This window comes from Lonchura striata, chromosome 4 (assembly GCF_050655825.1).
Source record: "Lonchura striata isolate lonStrDom1 chromosome 4, ASM5065582v1, whole genome shotgun sequence".
Lineage (NCBI taxonomy): Eukaryota > Metazoa > Chordata > Aves > Passeriformes > Estrildidae > Lonchura > Lonchura striata.
The window spans coordinates 60132293-60152645 of record NC_140706.1 but is presented as its reverse complement, the minus strand read 5'-3'; the positions used below and the strand labels follow the sequence as shown (position 1 = coordinate 60152645).

At 36.5% G+C, this 20353-nt stretch overlaps 1 protein-coding gene across 1 annotated transcript in view; it reads right to left on the bottom strand.

Moving 5' to 3' along the window:
- Positions 1-8051: 8051 nt before the first annotated feature.
- HHIP (hedgehog interacting protein) overlaps positions 8052-20353 on the bottom strand; it is a 68827-nt gene continuing 56525 nt past the window's right edge. The window contains exons 12-13 of the mRNA XM_021549227.4: positions 11329-11477; positions 8052-8947 (exon numbers count right to left, since the gene is read on the bottom strand). Of these exons, the coding sequence (XP_021404902.3) occupies positions 8754-8947; positions 11329-11477 (343 nt within the window). The 3' untranslated portion in view covers positions 8052-8753. The remainder of the gene's footprint in view (positions 8948-11328; positions 11478-20353) is intronic.

Genomic DNA, 20353 nt, shown 5'->3' with positions numbered 1-20353 from the left:
ATATGAGTAGTAACTGTATTACTCACATGAAATGTTACTATTAAATTGTGCATTTAGGATTTGGATTCCTTTTGAAAGTTCTGATGGCTTTTGGCAAGCCACACAAGCCTTGCTCAAGAGGCCGAGGATACCTCCTTTGGTAAATCTAAAAGCAGATCCAGAATTTGGCCCTTCAGGTTTAGGATACCATCAGAAGCTCTAGGTAGAATTACAGTCCTGCTGTAGAGAGCTCAGTGTATATAATTCCCTAAGTAAAATTCATGTCTTATGTGTTGTAAAAGGAATGAAAGGTAGCTGTTAATTCCAAGGCTTATAAATATGTCAGTGGGTTTTCACAGTGTCTTAATAAATTATAAAAATAAACTCAGTGACTCATGATGTTACCAGAACTGCATGCTGCACTGTATTTATTGTAATTATGTACAAAACTCACAGAATTCTTTTTACTATCTACATGAATATATAAGTCCCACTAAAACATCAAAACAAACCTCATGGATTTCTTCATTATTTATTTGCCATCTTTTAGCTGTTTTCTTGTTCTAAGCACTTCTTCAAATGAAGAAAATTTTCAAGAAAATATGTTTAAAAGAACATTGCTGCAACTGCTGTATTTATTCATTGAAAAGCTGAAATAAAATACAGTTTCCAAATATCCTCAAATTTGGGTGAAGTTCAAATTTTCCTTGGATCCTAGTTCTCTGGCTGGCCACCAGCCCGTATCACTAATAGTATAGCTAGCTGAAAAATGGAAAAACAATTTCATGAAAATTTCAAGGTTATTTTGGCTTCAGTCTGAAACGTAGAGATATCATAGAGTTGGTAATGCTTCATTCTTTAGTTTAAGAAATAAACACAGGACTGGCTAAAGGTTTGAGGTAAGTTAAATGTGCAGGACTAATTCAATAGAATTTCACATCACCAAAGCAAACTTAGGGTATGAAGAAGCCCTTGGCTCTTTAGTGCTCCCTGTCCCAAGTGATTTTTGCTGTCCCAGATGCAAGTGTAGTTTGCATTTAAGTGTTGCAATGATTAACTGTTCTCTTGTATCACAAAACACAGGGGGTTGATCTATGGAGCTGGCCCTGCTCCCATGTGTATGCTCAGGCGTTGAGTTCAATGGAACAGAACCTGTTATTTGGGATGGGGAGAAAAGGAAAGAATTCCACACTGCATCCATGTTTTATGACCCTCATTTAAACCACTGGAAACAGTACCTCTGAATTGAACACACGTTGATTTGATGACGTGATCCTCTGAAGATATGAAATAAACAACAAAAAAATGATCCCAATGCTTCTCCCTCTGTTGCTGAACTAATTCATGTACTTCCAAAACCTGTGCATGAAATCCCCTTGTTCCAGCTGCATGTCCACTCACATACTGCTTGCCATGCAACAGGTATCTTTTCAATATGGATGTCTTCATTTTCTGTCCAGGAAACACCATTCCAAACTTCCCATTCCAAAAATAATGGCAGTGTTCAGTCACATTTTATGAAAGCATCTTAGAATTTATATAAATAAAACTAATGTACATTTCAAAGAATATATAAAAGGCTGGCATTTGTCTTTTACTGGAAAGATCAAAGAGCTGATTAAAATTAAAATTTCATTAACTTTAAATTATGCATTTAGTCATAAAAAATATTTAAAAAAAAAATTAAAGCAGCAGGTGTACCTTACACAGTAAGATAAAGTTTAATATATTTTATTAGCTTAAGGGACACAGAATAACTATCTAATCAGAACTTCAGGCATGCATTTACATAAATATATTAAATTAAGAAAAGCAATTATACACTTAAACATCCTTTTGTCTAAAAAAAAAAAATCATTAAATCCACAGATTAACAATAAATCCAACTCTATGTATTTATCACTTCCAGATACAACTGTTCCATTTCTCAGATATTACACAAATACATTTGTTAGAATTTATATGCATTATACATATATTATATATTACATAATAGTGTGTATACATACATGGTGTTCAATATAATAATAATAATTTGTAGTTTTTATAGCACTTTTCATTTGAAGAGCTCAAAGCGCTTTTACAAGGATTGATTTCACTAATTTTTGGATGGGAAGTGGAGGCACAAAGATGTAATTATTTCAGGTTATATAGAATTTGTGACCGACAGCAACTGAATTCTCCTGCTGAGAACTTCAGTCCTGCTGTTTCCCTAAAAACAAATGCACATATAGTATGGAGAGTCTGCATAGGTAGACTTGCAAAGACTTATAAGGTCTCAAACCAAGAAAACACTTAATTATATTAATAATGTTAAGCACATGACTCCAGTGAGGCTCATGTGCTTACAATAACTTGTGTGCTCTCAGCTAGATTGGTGCCTGTGTATGCTTAGTAGTATAATTCAGTTTACAGAAGATGCTTAAACCTAGTTTGAGTGATAAATTCTATGCTATTTTCCCACATTTCAAATGTATGTACAGTACCTGACAGCTACTATGAAATAAAACTAGTTGAACAGGGGAATGCCACTACAGTAATGTTCTCAAGTGACAGAAGTTTGTTATTTCCTTTTATTCTCGGCTCCCATTACAATCTAATTGTTCTCAAAGGGGAATTGAAGTCTTAATTCTGCAGTATATTTTGTGGGGGACAGCTAATAGCATTTCTGGATAATTCACAGGGTAGGGTTACTGCTCCTGGTGCTAATGGAGACCACTACAAGCTACATCTGGTGACTTAATACCAGGTGGTTTCTGATCTCAGTATGTCTTGATATGAATTAAGGTCATTCTGCACACCAGTTTTGACTGCCTAGAACTTTTTAGCAGCTTCTCCTAGGAAAACTCAGAAAATGGGGTTGTTTGTTACTGCCTTGTGATGCAAGACACCCTTTTGTCCTACTGTAAAATGTATCCTACATAAAAAAACCTGTCTCCAAACCAGCCAACTCTCTCTGCCTTCTTTCCAAGAATACTGTGAACACAGCCATTGTTTTTATTTACATGCTTTAGCTGATGTTGCTTTTCTGAAATTTCCTGGGAATTTAAGCAGTTTTTGACTTAAAATATTTTTTACTTCATCACAAAACAAAAACAAATAGGAAAATCTCATAGACCATAGAAGGACCTTTACTATATGATACACTGGACTCTCTTGGTAGTGTGTAACAGGTGGAAAGTTGTTTTTTATCAGTAGAAATAAAACTCTTCTCCAGTAATACAGTTTGCTGTCTGTGCAAGAATGTCTGACAATTTTGTTTCTGGAAGCCTGTCTTTGTGCAGTGGACAATAGGTAAAGACACAAATTATTTGCATATAAACCAGAATATCAACTGTTTGTGAATGTAGCATAGAATGATCACTGGATGAGACTTTTTAAGTACTGAGAGCTCAGGGAAGCAGGTGACTCACTCAGCTTTCACATCAGCTGATTGCTGGACATTTAAAAAGCATGAAGAAGTCAGGTGGGTTTTGGGTAAATGCTGGCTAAACCTATAAGGAAACCCAGGAGGATTGGAAGGCCCTGTAGGGCTTTCTGCAGGGCTGATCTGCTCTTATTCCACAAAACATTGGTCTAGTGCTGCAGATGCAGACACAGAGAGGTCATGTGTGCACTGATGTCTGAAGTTAAGATCTTCTGCCAGCTAAGGGGATATCTTTTAAGGACTTAATCCTATAACTAATGAAGTCAATAGGAGATTATCATCTGACATCAATGGGCTTGGAGTCAGGCCCTCAAAGATTAAAGTAATCCTGTACTAAGTTTCAGGTGTCTTTTGCTGTTTCACACCTATATCCTTATATATATTCAGTGCCTTATTTCACTGAATTACTCTGTTGTTGAAAATAACAAACTTTTCATCAAAATAATCTTAAGGTTTTTCCATGTTTTGGAAACATTTTGTCCTGAAACTACTTAGGGAAATATTTATTTATCAGTTTTTTGTAGCCAGAACCCAGATTATATGGTACAAATTTTCTGCAAATTTCAATTGAAATAAATTTAAAGGGTTGGCTGCATTTTTTATGAGAATGTTACTTTCATTTTTTTTTAATATTTCAAAATTAAAGCAATTTGTTTTTATTTAACACTTGGCTTCCTTCTGTTTTTTTCCAAGAGAAAGGACACCTTTTAAGTTGGACAGAAGATCAAAATGATAAAATTCCTAATTAAACTGATAGCCAAATAATCTAAAGGATAGTAAATTAAAATGTGTGAATGTCTTTTAAGAATTTACATGATTAAGGAGAAATTATCAGAACAGGCTGTCCTTGGACTTGTTTTTTCCATGTAGAACTAATCTTAGAAATGCCTATTTCATGGATGCAATCTAATCTTATAAATGCCTTTTGCATGGATACAATTGGAATTAGATGTATGAAAACCCATTTTCACCATAGTGCAACTTTACACCTGTGGAATTACTTGTTCATATTTTCAGTGTCTCCATTTTGAATAATTTTACAGGAAAAGGTCCTTGTTTCTCAAGCCAAATTAGAGAAAATGTGTACTGGAAAGCTACATTTCATCATGCCAGGGATATCATTCTGGTTTTCAGATTCTGGTTTTGATCTGGTTTTGATCACTGGATTACAATGGGTAAATCTTCGATAAGCACAGTGACTGAAGTGGTTTCTGCCTTCCTATAGCTTCAGTCTGTGCCTGAGCTGTGTGAGGCTGGTACTCCTGGACTGTAAATGCCCAGCTAAGACACAGTGCTAGAAGTCACTATAAAATAACAACATTCTGGGGAATGACCGCCTGCTGGGAAGATCTTAATGCACACATCTGTCAGGCACTTTCAAAATTAATAAGCACCTGCAGCAACCAGGGATTGTTGATGTTTGCTATGGGTCTAGAAAGGAAGGAGCTGCAAAGCCAAATGTGGACAAGTGTGTGAAAGAAGGAGATAAACAAAGCTGTCTTGTCATTGATACAGAATTTATATTCCTATTTATACCTAACTTACCCTTCATTTGCATGAAATAGAATAATGTGTGAGAATTTAAAGGTAAAAGGGGTTTGGATCTGAGTCCCTGTTTGCTAGCAGTAGAAACTTATTCCCAGAGGGGGAGGCTTTGAGTTAGTATTTTTTATGGACACAGTAGAAAAATGAGTTTACTGTTTTTCTTAAATGGAGTGAAACGATTTGGAGCTGATTTTGCATAACATCTTTTTGTCTCCCTACTTATCTATGGAGTAAAGATGTTTCTCCTTATATTCCAGTAACATTCCTTCTTTCTGACCAGCGGCATTTAAAAAGAGAAAGATGAGTTTTAAGTCCCAAAATAATAAAGCAGGAGTTTAACACTAACAGGCATCAGGGAGAGTAATGCTTCTTGCAACAGGTAGGCTTGTTCTCCTTCAGCAGCAGAAAAGCTGAAAGAATCCTTGAAATGTACAATGTGTTGGGAACAGAGAGGCAGTATCTCAGAATAAAGGAAGAAATGAATGGAATAAAAGATTAGGAGAGAGAGACACAGAGACAGAGACAACTTGAACATACATAAAATCCCTTCTGGAGGCCCTTATCTAATTGCCTCATTTATCTAGTTTCATTTATAAGCTCAGTTTTATTCTGGGACACTCTCGGAGGTTGTGTGAGAATGGCTGCAGAATGACCTAACTGGCAACAGGCTTTCTACAGACCCTTTTTTTTTTTTTTTTTTTTTTTTTTTGTATGCCAATTCTCAGGGCAATTACTGCAGTTGCCCTTTTTATATCAGCATCTTGGGTGGCTAGGCCTGGGGTTTGCTCACTGTTTTTAATAGTATAATTTCTTTTGATAAAGAAGCAGCTAGGATTTTTTTTTTCTTTCTTTCTTTTTTTTTTTTTTCATGAGAATACTTCTTTTTCACTGGGACTTCCTATGAACATGTGAGCTTAATGCAGATGCCTGCTTTCACACAATATAAAAGATTATTTAAAATTTAATCAAAACAGTTTCACAAGCTATCTTCCCTCTCTCTCAAACCTTCACTTAGATTATTTCTTAATTTTGAAGTTTTTATGGAATTACTCAGAGCAGATTTTTTTTTAATAGAAAAAACTGAAGAATTTTGCTTAAATTTTGCTTAAATTTGAAAGTGATTTTCTGGGTGCAGCACAGTCAATGTGAGTTTTTGCTGTTGATTTGAATGAGGCCTGAATTTAATTCTTAGCTCCTGCTGGATTTTTATTTTTGAATTTCACTAGTAAACTAAATTTTCATTATTATTAAGAGCAAAACTCCAAGATCATTGTTTTCTGCTCACTGCATCCTGGTGGCATGTATATATTATTGTGAACCTCCCATTTAGGTGCCATCTGTGGTATTTTTTTAAGGCATTAAGCAGTGAGAAATGAGCTATCACATCTTCCCAGCTGGTTGTTGAAAACAACATGTCACAGTAGAGTTAAAGTTGGGTTTATTTCTAAATATATTCCATTGAAGAAAGTGTTAAAGATGTTATCTCTGTCAGATATTTAAACGTTGCTAAAATACTTCAGCGACTTTCTTGCCTTGCTGATTATGAAGAGTGTAATAAAACCGTGCTACATGACAGATTTAGACAGCTGGCTCATTCATGAGAAGTTCACATTTTTGTCACCCACGTTGAATAAGGAAAGATTAGATGCTAAGGTCAATTTACAAAAATGGTTGTCAGGACATTTTTTAATTGTAGAACTTTTTGTGATGGAATTCAGGGAAAAGACTAAAGGCAGAAAGCAGCGGAGACAAAGAGCTGCTATTAACCTACAGATGCTACCACAGGGTTCATTTTAAGATTGGTCACACTGCTTAGCCAATGAAGTATTCGTGTGACTATAAGGGACCACCCTTTTCTGGGGTGAGAGGGCAATTTGGTCTTCATGCTCATTTAATCCCAAGATGTCTTTCAATGGACTGTCAGTTGAATCTACATTGTGCAAAATTATGCATGCACTTTTTAATGCAGACCATTGTTCTCTGAGCACTTAACCAAGATTTCTCAACCAATTTCCATTTGGCATGAGGTCACTCGAAACCCAGGCAAACATATATGGAAGGCAAATGTAATTGTCTGTTCCTTGGAGCTGAAATGTGTGAGACACAGAAATGCAAGTATCGGTTATGCTGTAATTTCAGATTTAATAAATCAGTGTTCACTAAATGAACACTGACAAATTTCTATGAGGGAAAATTTGTTGCATGCTGCTACCCTGGAGAGATGGTTTTACTACTGGAGAGTAACACGGTGAAAGTCTTTTAGATCTGTTTGGCTAAAGTGTTGTCAATCTCTGATGAATGAGCAGCTGCTTCTAAGGACCACAGGATGTTCACACTGGGGCTGCTCTGCTTTCTTTTCTTAGGCAAGATTTTGTAAAAGCTGCAGTAGGTAGTTTGCAGGTAGTGCAAAGGAAACCTGATAGTTGGTAAGTAGTGAACAAAGAAGCTGCCAGTAGAGCTGGAGGTAAGAGGGCATCAGTTCTGCAGATCCATCTAATTAATCAATACCTTAGAAAACCTGACTACAGCATGTACACCACATTTATTGATATATTTACCAAGACTCGGTTTTCTGCTGGTTCTGCAAGGAACACTTAGAACCACATTTGGCAAGAGCTGCTGTCGGCTTTGTACAAGTGATACTGTGCACGGGCAGCACGTGCTCATGCGAGCTCTCACCCCGGGACACCCCGTTCAGAGTGGCATTGGCAGAGTCTGCCTGTGTATCGCCTCTTGCACTGTCCTGCCACAGTGAAAATCACTTTATGGACACTTGAAACAAATGCTGGAATTTTATTATGGTTGGTGGGCGTTTGCTTTTTTTTCTTATCCAGTGTAAATGAACACAAGTTGACACAAGGGTACATTTCTAGATTAGATCCACAACACGTTGAAGTATGTGTGTGTTTGCTCTCTCTTTCCCAGTCTTTCAAATTAACTTGGTGAAAAATGTAGCTTTAGTATTTTACAGGACATGGTAAAGCTGTCTCATCTAGGTGATGTCTATATCATAAAAATAAAATAATATAAATATGTAACATGAACCCAGTGCCCATCGTTAAATAAAATATATGACAAAAAGCAGACCTTCTAGGATGACTGGTTTTGAAATATGCGAATATAATTTAATTATTTAACACTTGAAACAATCTTGATATTAAGCTGCGATAACCAGATTTTTGCATCTATGCTAGATAAAGAAATAACATTCTGTAATAGAGTTACATTGATGAAAGTGAAGGTTACAGTCTTACAATGAATTGCCTAGATAGGAATGCATTAAGCAGTTCTGAAATATTGTCTCATGATGGAGTTCAGTTTACCATAGAAACTGTTACAACTGGATTTTATTAAGTCCAGCAGTTTATACAGCGATGTTTGGAAACTGCTTTCTCACTGCTATAATCAGATAGGTACAGGAACGAGATTTCTGGGATGTCAAAGAATCCATTAAGACATCAGGAAAGTCCTTTGACGAAAATGTGTTTTACAGTGGAATTGCTTCGTAAACTATTTCTCATGAAGAAATAAATATTAAAAAAGATTCCACTCTGCAAAACCGTATTTGTGATAGCGGCTGCGCGTGTATGTGTGCACATATTGAATATCGGGACGTCTGTGGAGACGTGCAGGAATATTTACACACATACAAGGGATTTTTCTGCACATTGGTGGATATTACACTTAAATTAATAAAGTAAATCAAATCACTGGTGTTTGTTGCAGGATAACAGTCTTTCAAAAACGACAGGATTCAAAACAAATGCCCGTTGAAAGTGGAGTTTCCAAATAGTCCCAGAAACTATACAATGTAGCTGGTTAGATCCAGCAAATAGGATGTCATGTCTAGGATCTGATCAAGAATACCTGCCCTTGTCACTCTTCGGATGTTTCTATCCACTTGTTCACACTGGGGGCCGAGATAGCCTTTTTTACATAAGCATTTATTGGGCCTTACACAGACACCTCCATGTCGACAGGCTGGGTCGCATTTTGCTGTGGGTGAAAAAAACAGCAATTTTCTAATTTGTTTAGATCATCACAAATCAAAAAAAGATACAGCACACATTAATTTAGAGCTTTTCTAGCCTTGTAGTGATAAAGCATATAAATTAAAAACAATGTAGAAAGGATGAAATATTAGGAGTGTTGAAAGCATATTTTCTAAAGTTTTAGAATATAAATGAGACAAGTAATTTTGTGTATCTGTGAGGACGTCACTTGGGAAAGACTCATAAACTCAACAGATTTTTTTGAAATGTCCAATTCCCATATTCAGGTTTCATTTTTAAGAATCTCAGGCAAACTCCTTTGTATACTCAGAGTTCTGGACTACACATGTTCCTCAGCAAAGCAGACTACACCTCAGCAGTGCACCAAATGCACTCCTTTGGCTCTTGAATCACTTAATGCTGGGACCAAAATTGAATTTCCATTGGACAAAAAAGAGCCAGGGTACTTTTTTCAACCATTTTTATCAGTTATATAAGTTTCAAAGTTTTCCCCTCTCTTTAGTAGATGCCTGATAAATTATGTATAGAGTTCTAGATTAATCAGCTTGCTTCAGTCTTTCAAATGTATCTCCTATTTTAAATTGTAGCCAGTGTTAGCAAAATTAATAATCAATAACTTCAGTTGTAGAAGTATTTTCTTCTGGGGTAGTCACAGGACTGTGAGATATATAATGTATATATCTTTCTTTTTCTGCTGGTGTTATACTGCTTAGTGCTACCTATTGCAATGAACTGTAATATGGATTTATGGATATTTATACTACACTATAGAAATGCAGGTTTTCTTCATTTTATCCAAGAGTTTCTTAACTATATGAAAAGGAAATTCCTACTTTGTAAGGTATTTCCTTTAAATTTTCTTATTTAAACTACAATAGTAGGTTGAGGTTCAACTTAGAACATCCCTATTAATTGTTGTGTGGGATACAGGGAAGGAAGACCCTTAGACTACATATTTTCTATGGCTTTCTTGCTCATTGTGTCCATCAAATCTTCTATCATAAAGCTGTGATTTTTAAAACAAACCAGGTTATTCAAGACCCATTTATGTTCATGTTGGGGGCATATTTTAATTTTAAGTTCCACTTGGACAAAGGCCTCATTCTGTAAATGTAGAATGGCTCTGGAAATTGAGGACAATTGAAGTTGGGATATTTGGCCAGATAAACTCATCTATTTCTCTAACCTGCCTTCATTGTTGGGTTGTAGATCATCAGATCATTAATCTTTGCCAGTGAGATACTTTATTAGTGACTAATTAATTTCATTTCTTTCCAAAGTCACCCCTGCTCATCACTAAAAACCTGGAAGTTGCTGTAATTTACACTCCAGCCTATAAGGACTTCATAGCTGGCCCTGTTTCACCAGGGCCTTCCTAGAGTCCCTTGCAACCTGAATTATCCATGATCCATCATGGGATCCTTATTTTCCCTTAGTCCTTGCTATTTCTTTGAGTTCTACTGCCACAATATTAACATCTCTTTGTGTGGGCATCTGGTCAAACTTGCTCACCATATTTATGCTCAGTCAGAGGACTCTGCTGATGCTGAGGAATAAAATCTTTGTAATAACACCTCCTGGTACCCAGGCTGGCTCTGAACAGCTGCACTGGCCCAAATGACACAGCTCAGACAGAACCACAGCCTCTGCAACAGTGATGGCACAGCTGTGGCACTCTAGGTTCATTCACCTCATCCCTTGGCTGGCACACCCATCATCTCAGTTCAGTTACAGTCACTTTTCCAAGTGACTTTTAAAAGCTAAAGCAACAAGATAGGACTTGATGAAATCACTGTAATAATGGATCACAGTGACATTGATTATTAGCTGTTTTGTGATACGTTGTACATAGAATTCTCTTCAACAAACTGGAGCCATTACATTTGGTAGGATCAAGAATGTACTTAAACTAAAAAATATGCATTAATTAATGAAGTGCAAAAGATGCAATGAAGACCTGTCATTCTGCTTTACCATCTTTCCTGACAGGTCACCTCTCTTTGACACTGACAGTGATAATACTGCAAGAGGAAGGTGAATGTCCAATTACAGGACATGTAGTTACTGCATCTCCTTTCATTTGAAAATCTTAGTATGAAAAAAAAGCACACCGTTGTCATGTTTATGCTATCAATTGCATTCTGCACTGGCACACAATGCATTAGATGTCTTAGCAATTGCATTCATCTAAAGACTTATTGTTCTCCTGTAGCTCATGAAATTGGTATTTTGTCATGTTGTCTTACAACTGAAGGCCAATATATTGGTCAACACATACTGAAAATTTCTCTGAGCAAATAATTAAAAGCCAATTATGACATGTCAATGCTTTTTTCACTTGTTGCTGTGACTCTCTATACAAACCAGTTCTGCAAAGCTCTCCTTCCCAGCCTGGATTACAGCAGCATTTTCCTGTGGGAGTGCAGTGCCCGTTCCGACAATGCCTTGAGCATTCAGATGTCAGTATCTGTGCAGGCTGAGCTGTTCTTTTGCATTCTTCAGGGACTAAAGGCCTGAATAAAACCATACAAACCAAACAAAGAGTTAAAAGTTGGGATCAAGAAGAAAAAAAATTATTTTTTAATTAAAGGTTTGATTCTCTGCTGTAATATTATCAGTGGGAAAAATAATGAGATTTCTTTTTTCCTCAGAAAAAGCAGTAAGCCCAGAGATGATATGTTACAGGAAAATACAGTACAATTTGCTATTATTTTATGTAACTGCCTTCAGAGATCTTCCACAAGATTAAGCAATAGTCTTTGAGAATTCTTGAAGCATGAACCTGCCAAAAACAGCTTGCTGAAGGTTTATCTTTAAAACACTGCCAGCTTATCGCAGGCAGTCATGGTGTTTTGTTTTTTTTTTTTCATTTTTTCATTTCTAGCTGATCTAGAGTTCCCCTAAGAAAGGGGGAAGAGTAACCTGAACAAGTTTTATGGCATTGTGACATGTAATAATTTTGCAGAAATATTTCCTCTGTCTACAAATTCAATTTTAAGCTGCTGGTTTTTTATTTCCATATTTCCATGGAATGATATTTGGATTGTGCATTCTGCATGCTAATTTAAACATCTGAACAATAGAAAAGACCTTTTCACTCTGAGAGTGACCAAGCACTAGCATAGGTTGCCCAGAGAGTTGTGGAGTCTCTATCACTGGAGATACTCAGAAATCATCTGGACATGGTCCTGGGAAATTGGCTGTGGGAGTGCCTGTTTGAGCAGGGGGGTTGGACCAGGTGCCCTCCAGAGGTGCTTTCCAAACTCAACCATTCACTATCAGGTGATTCTGTGGAATGTATGCAGAAAGGAAATGTTAGTTCAGATTACTTAAAATATTTCTGACACTGGATGTTTTGGTTAGGATGATAGCGGCGTCCAAAGGCTACAGGTTCCCAGTAGAGGTGCCATGTTTTGTTTCTGCTATAGGTTTGGTAAGCTTGGAAAAGAATGTCAGGATCTCTCAAGTGATCTAATCAAGTAAATGAATAGGAGCATCATGGAAAATTATGTTAATTACTGACAAATACAAAATTACTCATTCCCAAGGAAACTGTCTTAACTACTGCCATACATACTAAGCTTGAAATGAACAGGAAAAAAAAATCCAATAGTTTCTTGGAGAGCTTACAGAAACCTTGGCTAAGTGTCCAGCTAGAATCCAAACAAGTCAAAACAAAATTCTATGAGAGAACAGAATAGAATAGAATAGAATAGAATAGAATAGAATAGAATAGAATAGAATAGAATAGGAAATTGTTCATTCTACTAACATCAGTATTAACACCCCGATTATATGCAAATACCTGGAATAGCAGCTTGTGCACTGATTACTCTGTCAGATATTAAATTCCTAGACTAATACACCTGTGCAGAGGAAAGGACAGTTTTTGGGTCTGAGAAAGAATGGGTATGATGGAGGTGCAGAAAACAGTGACAGAAGAAAAAGAGGAAAAAAATTTGGCATTGTTTTTCTCCCATTTCAACATCAGAAGAAACATCATGGAAAAAAATTAAGCTAAAGAAAATAAAATTAACTAGCTGAACTTGTGACTACTAAGATATCAAAAGATATCTGAAGCCCTATCTACTAGGACTTTAAATAGGTATTTCTGTGTACAATGGGGACAATCAAAATAATATTAGATAGGGTATTAGGTATGAATAAGCATTTATACCTAAGTCCCTCACTAGCTGACTGGGCTTACATTTTCCCCTCCCATTTTGACATGCATCTTGTTAATGGTTGATTACAGGGTTTCTTGCATTTTTCCTTGAAACAGAGTAATACAGTACAGGCCCACTGGTTTGTTTCAGCTTAGCACTTTCTCTGCTCAGTCATAATTACTACCAAGATTATTTAAACATCCACACACAAGAACTGGTCCCCCAAAGATGTTATGGACAGAAAGAATGTGTAGATGCTTCTTTAGCATAGCACCAAGTCCTGATTTCCAAACCATTTCTGAGAATCAGACTGAAAGTCCTGTATTATTTAAGGGCTTTGAAACATGTTTTGACACCTTCGGTGCAGCATATTTGAAACCCTTTCAGTTTTACTGTTTACATATTTCTGCAGCTGTCTTTTAAATAGAATGCTTTTTTTTTTTTTTTTTTTGACCTGTAAGGAATTCCAGGTCTGTAATAGGCAATGAGTGCATTACATATGATCTGGTTAAGAAAGTTCCTACGCTTAAAAAATTATAAGCAATATTCACATGCAATGATGTTTTGGAAATGGTTCTAGAAAATAATATTTTCAACAGAGACTTGTTCAGATTTAAGATAAAAAGATCTGTCTTCTAATTCCTACATCTAGAAGAAAAATCTACATTTGAAATGATTTATGGATAGCTAACTGCATAGGATGCAACATTCTTTATCTGTCACTATTAAAGCTCATTTATTTGAAGTTACTTTAAATGGGAGGCTTCTCTTTTTCTTGCTCAAACACAAGTACAATACAGTGTTTAGCAGGAAACATAACCTCAGGCTCCTGGGGCATCTCTTGGAAGAGAGCTCCAGTGGCATATCTTTAGCAAAGAATCACCTTGTAAAAGATATTTTTTTGGTATTTTATTTTATTTTATTAATAGATGTGAACTATTTGCCTGTGATAGTACCATAATATATGGTTGGTTTTATATGCAATTAGGAAGGCAGAAGTCACACCTTTTTGTATTCAGCTGAGCATGGCTGGTCACTTTTATGATTTAGTTTTCTACTGCTCTCAGTACTTGTGAATATAACCTTGTCTTTTATTCTACCATCAGTCAAGAACTTGCACTCATCAGCCTTGGATAATATTTATTAATGGTGGGGTGGAGTAGAGACAAAGATGGAAAAAATTCTGGTTGGCAAGGTGCCTTAGGAGAAGAGGAATACAAATGCAGCTGCAGCAGAATCCTCGCCTGCGAGAATCACTGGCTTTCCTGAGCTGTGCTCTGGGAAAAGCCACACTTCTTTCTCAGGATTCCAGTGCTCTGGGACCAACACGTGTCAAGAGAAAGCCTCTGCCCCACAGTGCTCACACTTTGCATTCTCAGGGCTTGGAAGGGGTGGAAATGTTCAGGCTCAGAGCAAGCTGAAGTGAGTCTCACAAAGATAACACAAGTCCTGGAACTGACTGTTGGGACTTGATCCCTCCTGCACTTACACAGGACCATGATTTTGTTTATATAACCAGTGCTTCGCTGTGTCTCCTGACGTGGAAAATGGAGGGGAGTAGATGGAGCCACACTCCAGGCTGGAGAGAATTTTTTTCCTTGTATCCCTCAATCTATAAAACCCTAAAGGGTAGAGCTTGATTACTCTTACAGTAAGCACTATTTGGTCCACAGAAAGTCAGCCAAAAATGTAGCTGATAATGACTATTTATATGGTCTGTACAATTCTAGTTATCTTAAAGAGCTGTTCATATATACAGTACACTACAGTATATCTTGCTTGTTAAAACAGGCTTTCATGAAACTGTATAACAACTCTAAATGTATGGAACATGGAGGAAAAGTTGTACTGGGGGCTGGGGCCTCGCTGGATCCCTTCACTGACGTGTGCAGTGAGCTGGGAATTCTTGACTGTGCAATGTGTAGAATAATTTTTGCTGCCTTACCATAGCTAGTAGAAGAAAGCTGTCTTTACTGTTTTGAGGCATATAAAAGTCCAACATGCTTTAATAGATTAAAACTCATCCTGGCATAGCTCAGGACTTCATGCGTTCTCTTTGTAGCTCCACTAAACACATAGAGTGAGTTAGTTGCTGTATGTGCTTTCTGTAACTCATGTGCATAAATCAATGCCAATGGAGGGCCAAACTCAGCATAAAACAATAGTGCTGAACAGAAAACAATTCCTCAACCAGGCTTTTGACACAATATCAAAAACCTCTACTTCCTTACTAAAGCAAGGGAAAAACAGCAGACAAAATTCCTGGACGTTCAGATTCAAACAAGTGACACTGCTATAGAAATCTTGATACAAAATATATGGAATATTATGCTTCAATTACCTCCACATAAGATTTAGGTATTAGAATATACTTAAGTATATCACTGACATTTGTGCATCAATTGTTGAGGTTTTTTCCTTTATAAGGGAAAATGTCAAGAAAAAATAATTTTGTTTCACTCCTTGTCAAAACCGAAATTTACTACTTGTCATAGAATAAACATAGCATCTCTTCAGGTACAGCTTCTAAAATTAAAAAGTATACCTTTAGTCCTGGGAGAGATGCCAAAAGCTCGTTACTTGTCTCCAGATTTACTACATGGGAATAATGTGGAAAAAACTCATGGCTTTTAAGATTTAAACTCAGCAGCATATCAAATTTATTCTTATATGGTATACTTGTTCATGACCTCTAGTCTTAAGAAATTCTGTCATGTTTGAAAACTAGTCCCTAGTGAAGCCTGTATCAATGTCAATAGCTAAGAGGTCAATGCAACTGCTAAACAGTTTGTATTACTGTCAGGGTGGTCATGAAAACAACACCTGCTGCGTGAGCACTTGGCAGCTGGGTCAACAGGCACTGTGGGAATTTATCAATTTAGGGGGCCACTTGCATAACACTTTGACTGATGAATTGGGAACGACTGGCTTACTGGGCTAAAGCTGCTCTATTATGTGTGACTTTCTTTAGGATGGCAGAGGCTTCCTGCAGGCTCCAGAAAATAAGCAAAAGATAAACTGAGCTGGTTTTTTCCTTATAAAGTGATAAAAAGTGAGAACTCCTTAATAGCCAATGCTAGAAAGACTTGCAAGAAAAGGGGAAAAATATAAAACCAAAACAAAAACTTTTACAGTCAGTGAACTGTGATGTGATTGAAAAAAATCCTTAGGTTTTTCCATCGTGGTTACAAAGGAGTTTTTGTGAAGTACTTCTGTAAAGTGAAACTCTCTAGACTGGTATTCACAAAAAGCTCCAATTTCTCTTTAGTGTCTCTTGTGGGAATAGTAACTGCATGTGGGTAGGTAAATGAGATAAGAATTTTGCATGCTCCTGCTAAACTAAACATAATTAGAATTAATTCTGGCTTTCCATTCCTTCAAATGACTGAAGGGATAGTAACTTTCTGAACAGAAAGAAATCATATGGCCCACCTGGATTGTGAGGGCATTCCCCAACAAAATTGGCTCCTTCTACAGAGAGTTTCCAGTAGGAGCCTTGGAGTTTATCTGTAACCCATCAGAACAGAGTATTTTGATGCAGATTACTCTAAAACTGTGTGTTTCCATTTCCAACAGGAACTGAAGTTTCAAACAGAGCTTCACTTTCATAAATGCATTTCTTCTGCCACACCACCAAACACTCCTGACTCATGTTAAAAAATCAAATCACTAATGGTTTTCTAAAGAGCCTGAACAGTGTCAAAATGAGGTATGACCTAGATACTGTCCCTTCATGTCTGAAATCAGTCTGTTTGGAAATGCTCTCTGACAGCGGAAATCCTGGAAGGTGATGATGGAAAGGATGATAAGTGGAATTATATACTCTGGAGGGGCATGAAAGAGGAGTGAGATGGTTTGAATCAAGTTCAAGTTTCAATCCAACAGGAAGCAGCTATTCCAGCTGTTGATATGAAACACATTGAAATGCAGATCTATAAGGTGTTACGAGGAGAGGAAGAGGAAATCTTCTTCTGTGTGCAGGAACACTTACTCAGTCTCTGCCCTCTTTCATAAGAATCACCTGCTGGTTTCAGTGAGCCATCCTGGTCAGAACAGTTACTCCTCCCCTTTGGAATCACTGTAGGGAGGGTGGCAAACTCTTAAAGCTTCACACTTAAGACTTCACGGCACATCTTTTAAAAGGAAAACTTTTGCATTGTCTGTCATTTCTAGACTTGGCTCTGGATATCTTTCCTTTTATATGTAATTTCCTTAGAAATTAAAGTTATCATATTGTAAGTACTCTAAAAGAAGACTTACAAAGCCTCTTTATGGCTGTTCTTCCACCCTACAAAGTTTATTTTCTTACTTCTTGGTCTAGTAATGATGTTTAAATTACAGACTGTATGCACCTATCAACAGATCTTACTTAATAAAATATTCATTTTCACAGTTGATTTTCTCCTCTCATCATGCTAGAAAAATGATTACTTTTTCTTTTCTAATGGGTTTGTCTCCTATTTTCTCTGTTATTGACTAACTGGAATCTTTTGACCTCTGTACATTTTCTACAGCACTGTTTACTTAATTGTTTTTTCTTTTCAGTTCATCAGTAATTTTTTGAATGATATTAGTATGCATGTTTTGAAACAGAAAACATAAAATAAAAGTTACGAAAAACATAACAGAAAAATTATGAAACAGAAAGTAGAAAACTAGAAAATAAAGAGATTTTGGTCTTTCGTCACAGAAACAATTTATAAAATGCTAGTATTTTCATTGACCTTCAGGATATCTGACTAACCCTACCTTTTAGTTTAGAAGAATGTAAGTCTTTCTCCCTGTATTTCCTCACTAGTTCAAATCCCTGATAGTTGTGGTAATGGGGTTTTTTGATAATTGTCAAACTGTGGAAATATTTTTCAGAGGCAGTTTTAACTTAAGAATGTCTTTTAACTGGCAGTTTAACTAATGTGCCCAATGTTGGTTTTGTGTGCCTGTAATTTTTAATGTTTCCCACATCTCCTCCATCCTCAAAGCTAAATATGCTATTGGCTATACTCATTACTCAATGGGATTTTTGGTTATATGTAGTATACCTATATTTTGCAGCACTTCACATGCTTAGGGCTTTTTAAAAATCACTTTGTTGTCTGTGAGCTCTCAGGCACTAATGTATCATTATAACAACCTTTTTACAAAGAGAAGGATTATTTCACTCTGTGCTTTCAGTGGCAGTCTAGTTATTGATATGAAGTATTCGGAAGAACTGAATAAAAGTTTTACTGTGGTACCTGGAATTCTGTATTTCAAACTGCTTTGAAAATTGTGGGATTCAGAACCTCTCTGTTGATCATGTTCATCATTTTGTCATATATCACCTCAGTTTAACACCTCTGTTACACCTGAAGGATTGTTGTAGGATGGGACTTTCCAATTGCCGAGTATTGAAGATAATGCAGAGAGTTCTCTGGATTACCCTCATCTTCTGCTCTCCTAATGTTTTAATCTGCCCACTTAATGTGATTTTTTTCTATGTCCAAGTAATAGATTTCTGTCTTAAGCTACATTTGAGACAAGAAAAATAGGAGCTTTGTTAGATTATGCAATAGTTTTCTACAAGACAAAAGGACATGGCCTCAATCTGTGCCAGGGAAAGTTCAGGTTGGACACCAGAAAGTATTTTTTAACTGAAAGGGTTTTTAAGCATTGGAATAGGCTGCTCAGGGAAGTGGTAGAATTATCATCCCTGGAGGTGTTCAAGAAACACCTGGACATGGCACTCAGTGCTCTGGTTTAGTTGACAAGGTGCTGATCTGTCAAAGGTTGGACTTGCTGATCTTGGAGATCTTTTCCAACCTTAATGTTTCTATGATCATAAAAAGATCAAAAGAAATAAAACCCTGATCCTTCATGTAATGTTTATTTTTTAAAATAAAAGAATAATTTTCTAAGCTTGCAGCAGCTTACAAATGACCACTAGCAGAAGAAGGCTGGTTTTGCATAGAATTGTTAATTTCCAGCAAGAGGCTACTTCAAGGCATGATAATATTGTTCTTCTACACTGCCCCAGGCATGGAAGATTCTCTTTGCAAATTAACAAGTCTGCTGGGGACCACCTCGCACCGGGGTTTTTTTAGTAAGTAATGAATTTCTAAGACATAAGACAAATCAATAGTTTCATAATTTTATTTTTACCTGCTACTCATACTCCACCTGAAGCATCTTTACTTTGTGTTCTACAAAGCTTAGTGTAGTAGGGTTTATGTGAATATTTGTTGTATTGGTGTGGTGCACACCATGAGGAGAAGCATCAAAATATTAACATTGAAAAGAATATGATCTTGCAAATAACAATATTTTGTTACTAAAACTTTACATGAACATTTTCCAAAGCCATGGAATTTTTAAGTTGTTTACATGGGCGGTATGAACACAGCATGGAATGGTAAATACATCTGCAATGCTCTATTGTGGAAGTCTTTCATTAGCCTTCCCTTATAAGCTGTAGTAGTGTGAGACTGAAAGACATCAAAACTCAAAACTGCCTGAATGAAAATGATCCTGTGTTTCTGAGAAGTGTTACCAAAAACTATATCCCTTTGCCACAGTCTGTTTAATTTCAACTGTGTGCCAATTTACAAAAGTATTTTATAGTTTTCTGGTTACTTTCACCAGTAACCAAACACAGTCTTGACCCTTTTCCATGCATGAAAACAGCCAACCATGAGTGCAGCAATGGGAGGTCTGGCCTTTCAGGTATGTCAGCTGAAGACCACCCTACTGGAAGAGGTAACAAGAACAAAAAGCTGAGGTCAAACAAGGCAGCCCCATGTAATTAGATACTAATAGTGGATTTAGGGTGTAAAATTCACTTAAAACCATACACCAACAGACTAAACAATCCCAAGAAGAATGGCAAGTTTTGTTCTTAAAAAATGTTTTCAATACCAGAAAGCATAAATAAAACATACATAATAGCCTTGACTGACAGACTGTGCCAACCTGCAGTAACATCTGCTTCCACATTATTTGCTGTAGTTTTGGGGTGATACAATTATAAAACACTGAAACTCCACTACCCCTGAAACTCTAACTTATTCCCAGTGTGCATCCAGTGTTATGATTTTCTTGTTGTATTCCTTTGTTATCCCATTAACAATGTTTAGAATTTAAGTCTGACAAGGAAATAAATTCCTCCATTAATAGCAAAGCCAAAAATGGAAATTTGACTGTATCTGATGCCCATGGAGAAACATGCTGAAGTAGATGCTGAACAAATA